General features: G+C 47.7%; 1 protein-coding gene across 2 annotated transcripts in view; it reads right to left on the bottom strand.

The window, feature by feature from the left end:
• Positions 1-7,433: 7,433 nt before the first annotated feature.
• Positions 7,434-13,503, bottom strand: part of ccdc50a (coiled-coil domain containing 50a) — an 81,549-nt gene continuing 75,479 nt past the window's right edge. For both annotated transcript variants that reach the window (XM_078410580.1, XM_078410581.1), the window contains one exon: positions 7,434-12,603. In XM_078410580.1, the coding sequence (XP_078266706.1) occupies positions 12,584-12,603 (20 nt within the window). In that variant the 3' untranslated portion in view covers positions 7,434-12,583. The remainder of the gene's footprint in view (positions 12,604-13,503) is intronic.

Below are 13,503 nucleotides of genomic sequence, written 5' to 3'. Positions count from 1 at the left end.
GGGCAGAATTTACCCCAAACCATCCTCGCTCAATACTAACTTGCCCCACTCCCCCCTCACCCCAAATCTCCCTCGCATCCCCCAACTCCCCTCACCCTCACGCTCCCTTTTCCCACTGCCTCCCAACCTGCCCCATATTCCCCCTCACCCCCAACCCCTCTTACCTCCCTCAAACTCCCTCGCCCCACACCTCCCTCAACCCCACCCTCCCCTACCTCCCTCGCTCACACTCCCCTCGCCCCCAATGAACCCTTAACCCCACCCTCCCCTACCTCCCTCTCCACACCACCTCCTCCTCCTCCCCCCCTCACTCCGACACCACCGACTGGTTTTTCAGGTCGACTCGCATCAGAATCGGAGTCAGAATGAAGGTGAGGTCACTCCCTCCGCTCTCGGTGGCTCCGCGCTTCTGGGGAGGAGGTGGGGGAGACTGACGGGCGAGGCAGGGATGGAGGGAGTGAGGGGGGGGCAGTGAGGAATCTGACGGGGAATGGAGGGAGGGGCGGTAGGGAGAGACGGAAGCGGGGCAACGGGCGAGAGCCGCGGGTGCAGGTAAGGAGACAGCGGGCCGAAGGGGTGAGGAAGGGAGGAGGCCTCCCACTCCGGGACCGGGAATCCGGGCGCGTTGTGTCCGGGTCTGTACCGGGGGGGTGGCTGGCCGGGGTTGGGACGAATGCGGGTGGTCCTCGTCCCGACGGGGGGGGGGGGGGTAGATAGACTAACGTCCAGTCCCTGCTCCTCACCTCACCCCTTCCTCGCACCCTTCTCTCCTCACCTCTCCGCTCCACACACACACCCCTCCTCACTCACTCCCCTCCTCAATCCCCCCTCCTTTACTCGTCGCTTCCTCCCCTCCTCACCCTCTCTCACCCTCTCCCCTCCTCACCCCTCCCTTCTCCTACACGAGGAAGAACAAACTATTCGCCCCTCACTCCTGGGGCCACATCTCCAGGCAGGAACCCTCGCACCCAACCGCTGGGGAGAGTCCCTAGCGGAGAGATGTGTGGGGGCGGGGGGTGCTATGGCCAGAGGTGGGAGGTGTCGATGTGCAAAGGACCCGCGTGTCCACTCGGACAACGGTCAGAGTGATGTTCTTCCGAGATACGAGGAGCTGCAGGTGCCGGAATCTTGAGCAAAACACAAAGTGCTGGGGGAACGAGGCGGGTCCGGGCGCTTCTGTCGAGGGGATGGACAGGCAATGTTTCGGAAGTGATGGGGGGGGGGATAAAGCTGGAAAGGAGAGGTGGGGAGGGGATAAAGCCCGGCAAATTTTCAGAGGGATACAGGAGAGGGGGTGATTGACAAATGGGTGGAGTAATAGGAGGTGAAAAGGATTCTGAATAAGGGACCAGCGAGGAACTGTCTGACTGGAATGCGCTGCCGGGGTGGCGGTAGAGACAGGTGGGATGATGGTGTTTAACATAGAAACATAGAAAATAGGTGCAGGAGTAGGCCATTCGGCCCTTCGAGCCTGCACCGCCATTCAATATGATCATGGCTGATCATCCAGCTCAGTAGCCTGTACCTGCCTTCTCTCCATACCCCCTGATCCCTTTTGGATGGACACATGGATATGCAGGGAATGGAGGGATATGGATTACGTGCAGGCAGATAAGAGTTGGTCTTGGCATCATGTTCGGCACAGACATTGTGGGCCGAAGGATCTGTTCATGTGCTGTACTGTTTTATATTCTAATGAGCTTTTAAGACCTCTAGCATCTCCTCTTCACAATGTAGACGTTCTTCAACAAGATCCCCATTAACCTCGGGGGGTAAAAGGATGTCAGATCAGGAGAGAAGAGGAGATGAGATGAAAAGCTGGAGTGATATGGGCAGAAGGGGACTGAGGGAGGGGGGATAAAAGGGAAATGGGGGGCAGGTTTGTGAGCTGAGTATAAGGAGGTGGGGAAAGGAGCAGAGTGACTGGACTGGTGGGAGAAATGAGTGTGAACCCATGTGGGGGGATGATCGTTTAGTTTAGTTTAATTAACAGGTTTTTTTGTTGTGTGCTACCCACTCAGCGGAAAGACGATACCTGATCACAATCAAGCGTCCACAGTGCACAGATACAGGATAGAGGCAATAACGTTTAGTGGTAGATAAAGTCCAGTAAAGTCCAATTAAAGGTAGTGCAAGGGTATCCAATGGGGTAGATAGTAGCTCAGGACCGCTCTCTAGTTGTTGATAGAATGATTCTGTTGGAAAGAAACTATCCCTGAATCTTGCTCACAGCGGCCCCCTCGCACCCACCATTCATACCTCTGGCTTTACATTTCTAGGCTAGTCCCATTAGCCTGTGTCTGGCCCATTTCCCATGAAACCTTTCCTATCCATGTATCACTCCGTGTCTCTTAAATGCTGTAATTGTACCCGCTTCTACCACTCCCTCTGGCAGCTCGTTCTGTGTATGCACCACCCTCTGTGTGAAAACCCTCAGGTCTCTCTTCAATCTTTCACCTTAAACCTATGCCTTCTATTGTTGCTCCCCTACCCTGTAGAAAATACTGTACCCATTCACCTTATCCATGTCCCTCTGATTTTATAAACCTCCATTAGTGAACCCCTCAACCTCCACACTCTAGGGGGAAAAGAGGCGGCCCCTCCAGCATCTCCTTATCACTCAAACCCTCCAGCCCTACATCTTCGAGAATCTTTTATTCACCTTTTCCACTTTAATGACATCCTTCCGACAGCAGGGTGTCAGAACCATAGACAGTGTTCCAAATGTGGCCTTAACCATATTTTGCACAGGTATAAAATGGCAACTGTACTCCTGCACTCTGTCCGCTGTCTGATGAAGGTAAGCATGCCAAACCACCTCACCAATCTGTCCATCTGTGGCAAAGATGGACACAAAGTGCTCAGTCTGAAGAAGGTTCCCGACCCAAAAGTCACCCATCCTTTTTTCTCCAGAGATGCTGCCTGAGCCGCTGAGTTATTCCAGCACTTTGTGTTTATCTTTGATATAAACCAACATCTGCAGTTCTTTGTTTTTACCTTTTGTCGATCTGTGTCACTGCTTTCATGGAACTATGCACATGCACCCCAGGACTCTGCTATTCAACTTACCCTAATGGGCCTACCATTTACTGTGCAAGCACTGCCCTAGTTTGTGTTACCAACAGTTCACATTTATCTGCCATTACATGGCCCAGTAGATCAAGATCCCATTGTAATTGTATTGTAGATAACCTTCTTCACTGTCCACTATATACCAATATTACCAATTTTAGTATCATCCACAAACATACTACCCTACTCATTTTACACTGGACCCTGTTGCCAGGGCTGGTGGAGGAGACAGATATGATAGTGGCATTTAAGACTTTTGGATAGGCACATGGATATACAGGGAATGGGGGGATATGGATTATGCAGACAGACAGATTTGGTCTTGGCATCATGTTCTGCACAGAAATTGTGGGCTGAAGGGCCTGTTCCTGTGTTGTGCTGTCCATGTTCTAATGCATTTTAAGACCTCCAGTACCTTTTCTTCATAATATGAACTTTTTTCAAGACATCACCATGAACTTGCCCAAGTTCAGTAACATTTTATGTCTTTCTCCACGGTGTAAACAGACAAGAAATATGCATTTAACACCTGGTCCATATAGTTGATCCTATTAATCTTTAAGGGACCCTGTTCTCCTCATGGTTATTCTTTTGCCGTTAATATTGACCCCTTGGTCAATTAATCCGCTGTCATGGTCTCCAATTCCACTGCTTCACCGATGATATCCAGCTCCTCATCTCCACCAAGTCAATCTCCACCGCTACACACGCTATCCTGACAAACTGCATCACTGAAATAAAATCTTGGCTTCAAATCAATTTCTATAAACTAAACTGTGACAAATCCGAAATCGTCATCATCGGACCAAAAACGCCCACCAAATCCACCCACAACTTCACCCTCAACATCGACGGTTTCTCAGTATCCACCTCCCCTCACATCCGGAATCTTGGCATCATTTTTGATCAAACCCTCTCCTTCGACAAACACACTAAACACATCACCAAGACAGCCTTCTTCCACCTCAAAAACATCGCCCGTCTCCGTCCATCCCTTTCCTCCACAGCTGCAGAAACCCTCATCCACGCCTTCATCACCTCCCGTCTGGACTACTGTAACAGCCTCCTCTATGGTTCACCCTCTAAAATCATCAATAAACTCCAATACATCCAGAACTCCGCTGCCCGTCTACTCACCCACTCCCCGACCCGTGACCATATCACCCCCGTCCTTTACAAGCTCCACTGGCTCCCCATCCCCCAGAGAATCCAGTACAAAATCCTCCTCATGACCTACAAAGCCCTCCATAACCTGGCCCCATCCTACCTGACTGACCTCCTCCACAGACACACTCCCACCTGCACCCTCCGATCTGCTGCTGCTAACCTCCTGTCCCCCCCCCCCCCCCCCCCCATCCGGATCAAACTCAGATCCTGGGGGGACAGGGTTTTCTCCATCGCTGCTCCTACCCTCTGGAACTCACTACCCCAAACCGTCAGAGACTCCTCCTCACTCACCACATTTAAAACATCACTGAAGTCTCACTTGTTCAACACCGCCTTCAATCATTGACCGTCGCTCCACCTTATTCATCCTTTTCTGTTTGTTTATTTATTTATCTTTATGTTAGATCTAATATGTAAAGCGTCTTTGGGTTTCTAGAAAAGCGCTATATAAATGTAATGCATTATTATTATTATTATTATTATTATTATTAATATGCATGTAAAATATCTTTGGAGTTTTCATGCCCCATATCTGCCAAAGTTATCTCACGACCCTACCTGCCCTCTTAAGTGAATGTCTAGATCCAAGGGGTTATTTTGATCCCACCTGCCCATATCCAATCTACATATTTTTCTTGACTAAAGCCTCAATCTTTCTCATCGTCCAGTTCCCTACTCCTCCCAGCCTTGCCTTTCACTCTAACATCACTGGGCAGCACACTTGCACTGTCCACCAAGGCTTGCTGGATCTCCCTTTTGCTCAGTTTTAATTCCCCTTCTCATACTGACCTTTCTGTCCTGCGCCTCCTCCATTGCCAGATTGAGGCCACACACAAACTGGAGGAGTAGGACCTCATATTGCACTTGGGTAGCTTACAACCTAACAGCATGAAGATTAAATTCCTTAACTTTAATGTATAAGCTTCCCCCCCCTCCCTCCCTCCACCTTCCTTGTGCCCCACCTGATGGGCACTCATTTCTCCCCTCCCCTTCCATCTGTATTCCTTCCTCTGGCTTCACAATTCATAATTCTATCCTGATCTCTGTCTTTTCATATCTGGCCACTGTCCAACAAATTCAGCTGCCAATGAAACCCCTCCCCCTCACTAGAATCGACCTATCACTCGCCAGGCTTTGTTTTGCCCCTCCTCTCTTCCAGTTTTCTTGAGCCCCCCCATCACGATCAGTCTGAAGAAGGGTCCCAACCCAAATGGTCATCATGTTCTTCAGATACATTGCCTGACCCACCGAGTTATTCTAGCACTTTGTGTCTTTTGTTTTGTAAACCAGCATCTGCAGTTGGTTCTCCATATTAATAGGCAACAATCAGGTAACACACTGTTTGATCCTTATCTACCTAACTCCACAAGAGACTGCGGCTTTCCTGAAGTTAGAAGGAATGGTTCAATGTATAACAACCCAAGTCTAACCTTTCTCCAAGTCCTTTAACAAGTTAAAAGGTGTCAATTCCACAATGCATTAAATGGGCATTTCACTGAACAGAAATTTGTGAACTTTAAAGCAATTGTTTGTGCTGAGTTGGAATTTACAAAAAGGAAACTGTTGCCTGTGCGAGTGTCTGATTGTTCACCCCACCCCAACCAGTGCCTGCAGTAATGTTTGTGACTTCAGTCATTGTTTTGGGTGGAGTGTATAAATCATTTCTCTGTGACTCAACCACGGCAGACAACACTGCACCCTAATTACCCTCACCAGGTTACTGTGCAGCTGAGACAGCAGGCACCGTGAGTTGCGAGCTGTTGAACTTGGGGTATGGCAAAGAGGAACATGCGTCAGAAGCAATGACCAGTCATACAGCACGGAAACAGACTCATCGACCCAACTAATCCATGCCGAACAAGATGCTCCATCTACTCTAGTCACACCTACCCAAGTTTGGCCCTTATCCCACTAAACCTTTCCTATCCATGTACCTATCCAAGTGTCTTTAAAATCGTTATAATACATGCCTCAACTATCTCCGTCTGAACTAGGGTCTCGACCCAAAATGTCACTTAATCCTTTTCTCCAGAAATGCTGTCTGACCCGCTGAGTTACTCCAGCATTTTGTGCCTATCTCCTTTAGACTTAAACTCCTCTGGAAGTTCCTTCCATATACGCACCACCCTCGGAGTGAAAAAGAGTCACCCCTCAGGTTCCTATAAAATCCTTCTTCTCTCACCTTACAACTATGTCCTCTGGCTCTTGATTCTCCCACCCTTTGTAAAAGACTGAGAGGAGCCAGCAGTTTGAGCAGATCAACAGTGATGGCTGTACTCTGAGGAAGGAGAGCAAGTGAACTTTCAACTCCCCCAGGTGACAATGATACAAGAGTTCAAAACAACTGCTGGAGTGTACACATGGCAGGGCATTCCAAAGTTCAAGTGGGGCTTCAACATTTATTAAAATCGCAAACCAGGACCAATCGAAGGCAGCACAATGGTGCAGCTGGTGAAGCTGCTGCCTCACACTGCCAAAAACCTAGGCTAGATCCCAACCATGGGTGCTGTCTGTGTGGAGATTGCACGTTCCTCCTTTTTTTTGGCCTACTGCCAGGGATTCCACTGCTGGGATTTCTGGTTTCTGTGGTGGTGTGTAGAGTGAGAGAAAAGGGCATGATCCAGACGATCTCACATTCCCCTATGTTTTGGGACATTTACGGTTCATCCAATAATCGGACAGCACAGTGGCAGAGTTACTGCCTGACAGCGGGTTCGATCCTCACTAAGAGTACTGTCTGTACGGAGTTTGTACGTTCTTCGTGACCATGTGGGTTTTCTCCAGGTGCTCCAGTTTCTTCCCGCACTCCAAAAAACCTACAGATTTGTAGGTTAATTAGCTTCAGTAAGTTATAAAAAATTGTCGCTAGTGTGTAGGATAGTGCTAGTGTACAGGGTGATCACTGGTCAACGGACTCAGAGGGCCGAAGAGTATGTTTCCTCGCCATATCTCTAAGGTCTAAAACCTAAGCCGGATTGTGTGCTGGTCGTCTCACTGCTATCAATGGATTATCTGTCATGTTTACGCTGGGAGAGAACACTGGAGCCCTGGAACATCCTTGCCTCCTCCCTCGCCACTGTTACAGCAAAAACTCTGTCCAAGTTGTTTTAGCAGATCGAACCTCAATGGAATCAAGCACGAGTCCCGGCGAAGGCAATGAAGAAGAGCCATCACTGAGTCAACGTCAAGCAGCATTTCATGAGTTTATTGTCAGAAAAACACACAAGTGTTGTTGACAATATCAAACAATTAAAAAGATGTACAAAAATAATCTGAATCCCATTAACAGAAGCAGTTTGTTAGCAATCGGTAACATCGTAATATGGTTAATAAACATAGATCAGAGCTTGTGATGAAGTGTGCTCAGAACAGCACAAAGTAATAATTTGGCAAATAAATGCTGCTATCAACAATAATATTTGGTCATATCTGGAATATATATAGAGATATATATGTGTGTGCGTGTGTGTGTGTTAAATCAGCTGGAAGGAGCAGAGGTCAGACAGTGACATTGAGCAAAGGGAACATTCAAACACTACTCGGAGTACACTGGCCGGAGGCTCCAACCTAACTGCACCTTCACATCACTTCACCATTCCCCACCCCTCCTCAACTCCTACCATTTACTAAGCCTCAAAAATTAAAACATGGCATCAACAAACCCTAGAGTTATTTCCACTTCCTGATGTTGATGCATGTCTAGGTTTCTCAATCTGAAGAATGAAACTATGAGACTACATTTGACCCCAGTCTTTGACTTTGATTTTCCTGAGCCACAAGCCTAGTCAGGAGCCAGCGATGTGGCCTCACCACAGCCGTGCCTCTCTAGGACACAAGGCATTCATTCCCAGGAGGAGAGTGCAAGTGAAGCACCGCTCATGGGTAGAAAGTGAAAGCTGCTCTAATGAGTCCTATCACAGGTGTCCTGAATGAACTGCAAATACCAGAGGCACAACACACCTCCCCTGCAAAAGCAGACTAATTTGCTTCTTCACTGATGAATTTACCCTTTGAAGAATGATTTACTTTGTATCATACTCAGCCTGGAAGTGACGGAAGTGAAAGCTCAAGTTGTATATGGGTCGTGCTTTGAAATGACAGATTGAAAATCCAACCGGGGAATAATTGAACCTGCAAAATCCCAAATTACCTACCTGGGTTCCAACTCGGAGCACAGAACCAACAAGAGAACTCCTTTATGTAAATATGCTTGAAGATTCCTTTGGGTGGGGAAGACAACGATGTGTTTGGGCGTTTTGGGTGTAGGAAGAGGTTAGTGCGCACCGTGATGGAGACTTGGTGGGTGGGAAAGTCTGGGGGGTTGGTGAGGAGCTTGACATTGAGGGTGTGGGCAGGGCAGGGCACGTGCAGGGATGGTCCCCAGCACCAGCATTTGTACAAGGCACAACTTGAAACTTGAGAGCAGCTTGAAGCAAACAGCGGGCCTTGGGAAGAGTGCTCGGTCAGATTGTCACAGAAGCTCCCAAAAGATTCACGCATGCCTTTTGGGGCAGGAGCCCACTGTCCCCATCTACCCTCCTCCCATCCACAGCTGGTTCCCAACGGCCCTCTGAAGTCACCTTGCTGTGCTGCGCACTGAAGTTTAATGATTAACCTGACCACAATATCTCAGCCCATCTAGGGGCAGCTCAGGAATGGAGCAGTTCGGGAGCACCTGAGGAGTTATCTGAGAGAATGCTGGGTGTTCCTCCAGCTCTCTCTTCCTCTAATACAGCAGTTGTGATGTGAGCAACTGGCTTGCTAAGCCTCTTGTACGCCAGATAAGAGTCAGCCTCACCTGCATCTCGGGGCACAGATCTGGTTAATGGGGGCGGACCAATGTGACATTATGACAAGCCGGCATTTTAACCAATAACCAGCATCTGTTTAAAATCCAAGATGATTTACAGAATTTAAATTCCACGGGAAATTTGAACTCATGCCTCTGGGTTGCTGGTCCATTTGCCACATTGCCACTGCCTTCCTTCCTGACATAAAGGACATCCAAGAGGCTACACTGACTTCCAAACCAATGCAGAGGAACATGTGAAACGGGATCAGAAAGAAAGCATTGGGCAGCAGGCTCAATGAGGACAGTGAGGGGAGACAGAGAGAGGGAGGGGGGGGGGAGACAGACAGACAGAGATAGGGACAGACAAACAGAGACCGAGACAGACAGAGAGAGACAGACAGATAGGGAGGAAGACAGACAGACAGAGAGAGAAAGAGATAGAGGGAGAGAGAGACACACAGACAGACGGAGACAGAGAGACACGCAATGACTGATCTCGACAGGACAGCATGAAGGTAACGGGAGCACACGAGAGCCCGAGCACCAGCACCAAAGTGAGTGAAAGTCTCCAACCAGTACGACGTAATTTGGTCTCTCCAGTCTGGGTGGGCACACAGAAGCACGGAAACAGTTAAATCCATCTGACTGTTAATTGTTTCCATTGGGATCTAATTAACTTTGTTTCTAAGATGGAGCAGAAGTTCCTTGAAGATCAGAGTGAATTAGCAGGATCGCGTACCTGCATCAATGTGGCTGTAATACAGGCTCCTTTCCCACTGGATCCCCCTTTCCCAGGGAAACGCTGGCCACTAACTAAATCTGGAGACTGTATACCATAAAAAGTGTGCCTCGATTTCTTACCATGTTTCGCCTTCGACCTTTCCATGGGTGATTGGTTTAAAAGATTTGCAAAATGCAAAGTGCTGGAAGAACTCAGCGGGTCTGGCAGGATCTGTGGAGGGAATGGACAGATGATGTTCTGAATCAGAACCCTTCTTCAGACTGATGGAATAGGGGGGAGAAAATGAAAAGACAGAGGTGGGAAACAAATCCTGGCAAGTGATGGGTGGGTACAGCTGAGTGGGGTGGTGATTGGCAGATGGGTGGAGTAAGTAACAAAGGCTAGAGGTCCATTTCCTTCCACAGATGGTACCTGACCTACCAAGTTTCTCCAGCACTTCGTATTTTGATTGATTGACAGATACAGCATGGAAAAAGGTCCTTCGGCCCACCAAGTGCACGCTGACCATCAATCACGCATCTACTCTAATTCTATGCTATCCCACTTTCACATCCATTCCCTACACACCATGGGCAATTTACAGTGGATCAATTAATCTACAAACCTGCACGTCTTTGGGATGTAGGAGGAAACCAGAGCGCCAGGGGGAAACCCACACGGTCACAGGAAGAACGTGCAAACTCCCACACACAGACGGCACCTGAGGTCAGGATCGAACCCGTGTCACTGGCGATGTGAGGTGGGAGCTTTACCCGCTGCGCCACTGGGCTGCCCTTTTCCTTAAGATTCCAGCATCTGCTGTTTCATGTCTCTAAAAGATTTGCACAGTACAGCGAGTGACCCTGGTCAGTGCCTGAGGTGAACGGTCTGAGCTCACAGCTGGTCAGTCTCAGGCCTCTGCTCACACCAGCTGCCCAACATACACCACACATCCTCAACACAACATGCATCAGTGACTTACATTGGCTTCACAAACACACATGCAGCATGCAGCACTGCCAGGACAGGCAGCACCTTCATTCACAGGGACATGTGGGGTTCTGAGAGAACGTACAAAAGTCGCATATTATGTCGCAACTATTTCCTACATACCTAAGCAAAGGTTTGAGAGCCATGTTTAACTGTGGAGAAGGGTGGGCTTGGGACAATTGGGGGACAGGGGGACGGAGGTTGGGATTAAGTCTGCTTTCCCCTGATTTGTGTAGAACACAAAGTACTGGATTAACTCAGAGGGTCAGGCAGCATCGCTGGAGGAAGATGCGGCCCTGTGTCTTCCTCTGAAACGTTTCCAGTTTGTGAAGATCCTATATTTAGATCATAAGTTTTCCCAGGTAACAACTGAACAGAGCCTGTGGTTTGGCCCTCACTGTATGGAGACAGCAGGCTGATCCCATTTACCCTGGAGACTCAGGTTGGGTGGAAATGGACACTGTCCCTGACTGTTCCACACACTGAGGAACATCCCAGCCTTCATTACCCGAGAGGGAAGAGTGAAGTAACATGATATGCATTTCTTGAGGAACTGCTCATCCAACAATGGAAATGGGATTGGGAAACTGCCCTATTGGGAGGAAGGAGTCTCACCCACTGAATGTGCAGGTCGGGACGGACGAGTAGTTGCCACCGGCCATGGCAGGAACACAGCCAGGCAGATCCTAACGCATTTCAAATAAAGCATTCTTCCAACGAGCCAAGTAGTCACACAATAGAACACCAATGGGTGTCTTTGCCAATCCATAATCAAAATCTGTTCATACATCTTTCCCTTAGATTGCCGCCAGGTAGACTCAACCAGCAGAGTCTTCAGGCTGAAAAATTGGCTCCTTTGATCCTTTGTATACTGTGATTATAAAATAATATGGCCACATTACAAACTTGCACCAGACCATTGCCACTGAGACTGCAGCTTCTACAACTCTAGGAACCACAATTACAGCAAGAATAAGTAGGCAATTTCAAATTTAAATGTGGACACAGAAATTTATAATGGGTAAATGTTGATGGGAAGAGTATTAACTGCGGGATTTTAAACATGCTATAGATATGCACAAGTGTTGATTATAATAACATTATATGCATTTCTTGAGGCAGCAAGTGTAGAGATATGGCAATTAATTACACATGCAGTAACATTTCTTCTTTAACATAACAGAAAGGCCACAATGGACCAAATTACATCCAATACAGCAAAGATTTTTGTGCTCCGAGACGTGTTTGATAGAATCCTAACAGTGGCACCAACTCTCACCAGCAACACCACATCATGTGTCAATCCCTCCAATATCAAGTCATGAATTTACTCAACCATTCAGTCAAATTAAGCCAATCCAAGAATTTGATGGCCTCACCAACATAAGGCAGAGCTGGAGGGACAGGAGGAGAGAGAAGTAGCACAGACTTCCATCACAAGAGCCAATCTTTGGTGCAGATGCAAGCCATTCCAGTTGATGAGCACAGTACTGCAGAGACCAACTGAAAGGCCCAGTTAAATGGTTAGAAACAAAAAAATATACAAAAAGTTAATACAACTTAACATTGTTAATTTAAAAACAAAGCATTTTAGAAGTTCCCTCAAGTTATTTGTGCAAACATTTTACTGGTGAAGATTCTATTCCGCAAAGCAAAACCGGGACTGTGTACTGGCTCACTACGGTCTGCTGTGCCAAGGTCCGATGGAGTTCTCTCCACTTTGATGAGTCGAAGGGAAGCAATCTCTCCAGTTCTGCTGGTCCAATCCACACTGGATATAAACGGGCGAAATTCTCAAAATATTAATCCCCTTCGTTCATGCAACTGCCGGTTTTCTTCAATCATTGCCTGTAATAGGAAACTAAACACAAACTCCAGTCAGTAAATACAAAATGATACAGCTGTCATGGTGGTCAGAAAGCCTCCGGGTGTTCCTGAGGTCAGTTCCAGGCCACCATACCTCAGGCAGGACATTAGCCATAACTGAGAGCAGCAGAGTCATAGAGTCATACTTCGGCGCAATTTGCCCTCACCAAACCAAAATGCCCCATCTACCTGCTTATGTTTGGCCCATATCCTTTTAAACCTTTCCTACTCAACTACCTATTCAAATGTCTTTTGAATGTTGTTATAGTATCTGCCTAAACTACCTCCTCTGGCAGCTCGTTCCAGTTGCCCTTCAGGATCCTATTAAATGATTCCCCGCTCACCTTAAACCTATGTCGTCTGGTTCTTGATTTCCCTACTCTGCGTAAATAAATGACTGTGCATTTACCTTATCTATTCCCCTCATGATCTTGTACACCTCAATAAGATCACCCTTCATCCTCCTGTGCTCCAAGGAACAAAGTCCTAGCCTGCTCAACCTCTCCCTATAACACAGGCCCTCAAGTCCTGGCGACATTCTCATAAAAACTGTGACATGAGGAGCAGTAGATCAAATAGCACTGCTGGTTGTAAGTTCTAAGCTTGTACTCCTTTGTCGTTGGAAGGTATGATCCCCTCAGTTTAACTCAATAGTACTGCATTGGAGAGTAGAAACATAGAAAATAGGTGCAGGAGGAGGCCATTTGGCCTTTTGAGCCAGCACCGCCATTCATTGTGATCATGGCTGATCATCTCAATCAGTAACCTGTGCCTGCCTTCTCCCCATATCCCTTGATTCCACTAGCCCCTCGAACTCTATCTAACAGTGAATTGGCTTCCACTGCCTCCTGTGGCAGAGAATTCCACAAATTCATAACTCTCTGGGTGAAAAAGT

This window comes from Rhinoraja longicauda, chromosome 13 (assembly GCF_053455715.1).
Source record: "Rhinoraja longicauda isolate Sanriku21f chromosome 13, sRhiLon1.1, whole genome shotgun sequence".
In the NCBI taxonomy this organism is placed as follows: domain Eukaryota; kingdom Metazoa; phylum Chordata; class Chondrichthyes; order Rajiformes; family Arhynchobatidae; genus Rhinoraja; species Rhinoraja longicauda.
The sequence above is the reverse complement of the archived record's forward strand: the minus strand, read 5'-3'. Positions and strand labels throughout refer to the sequence as shown.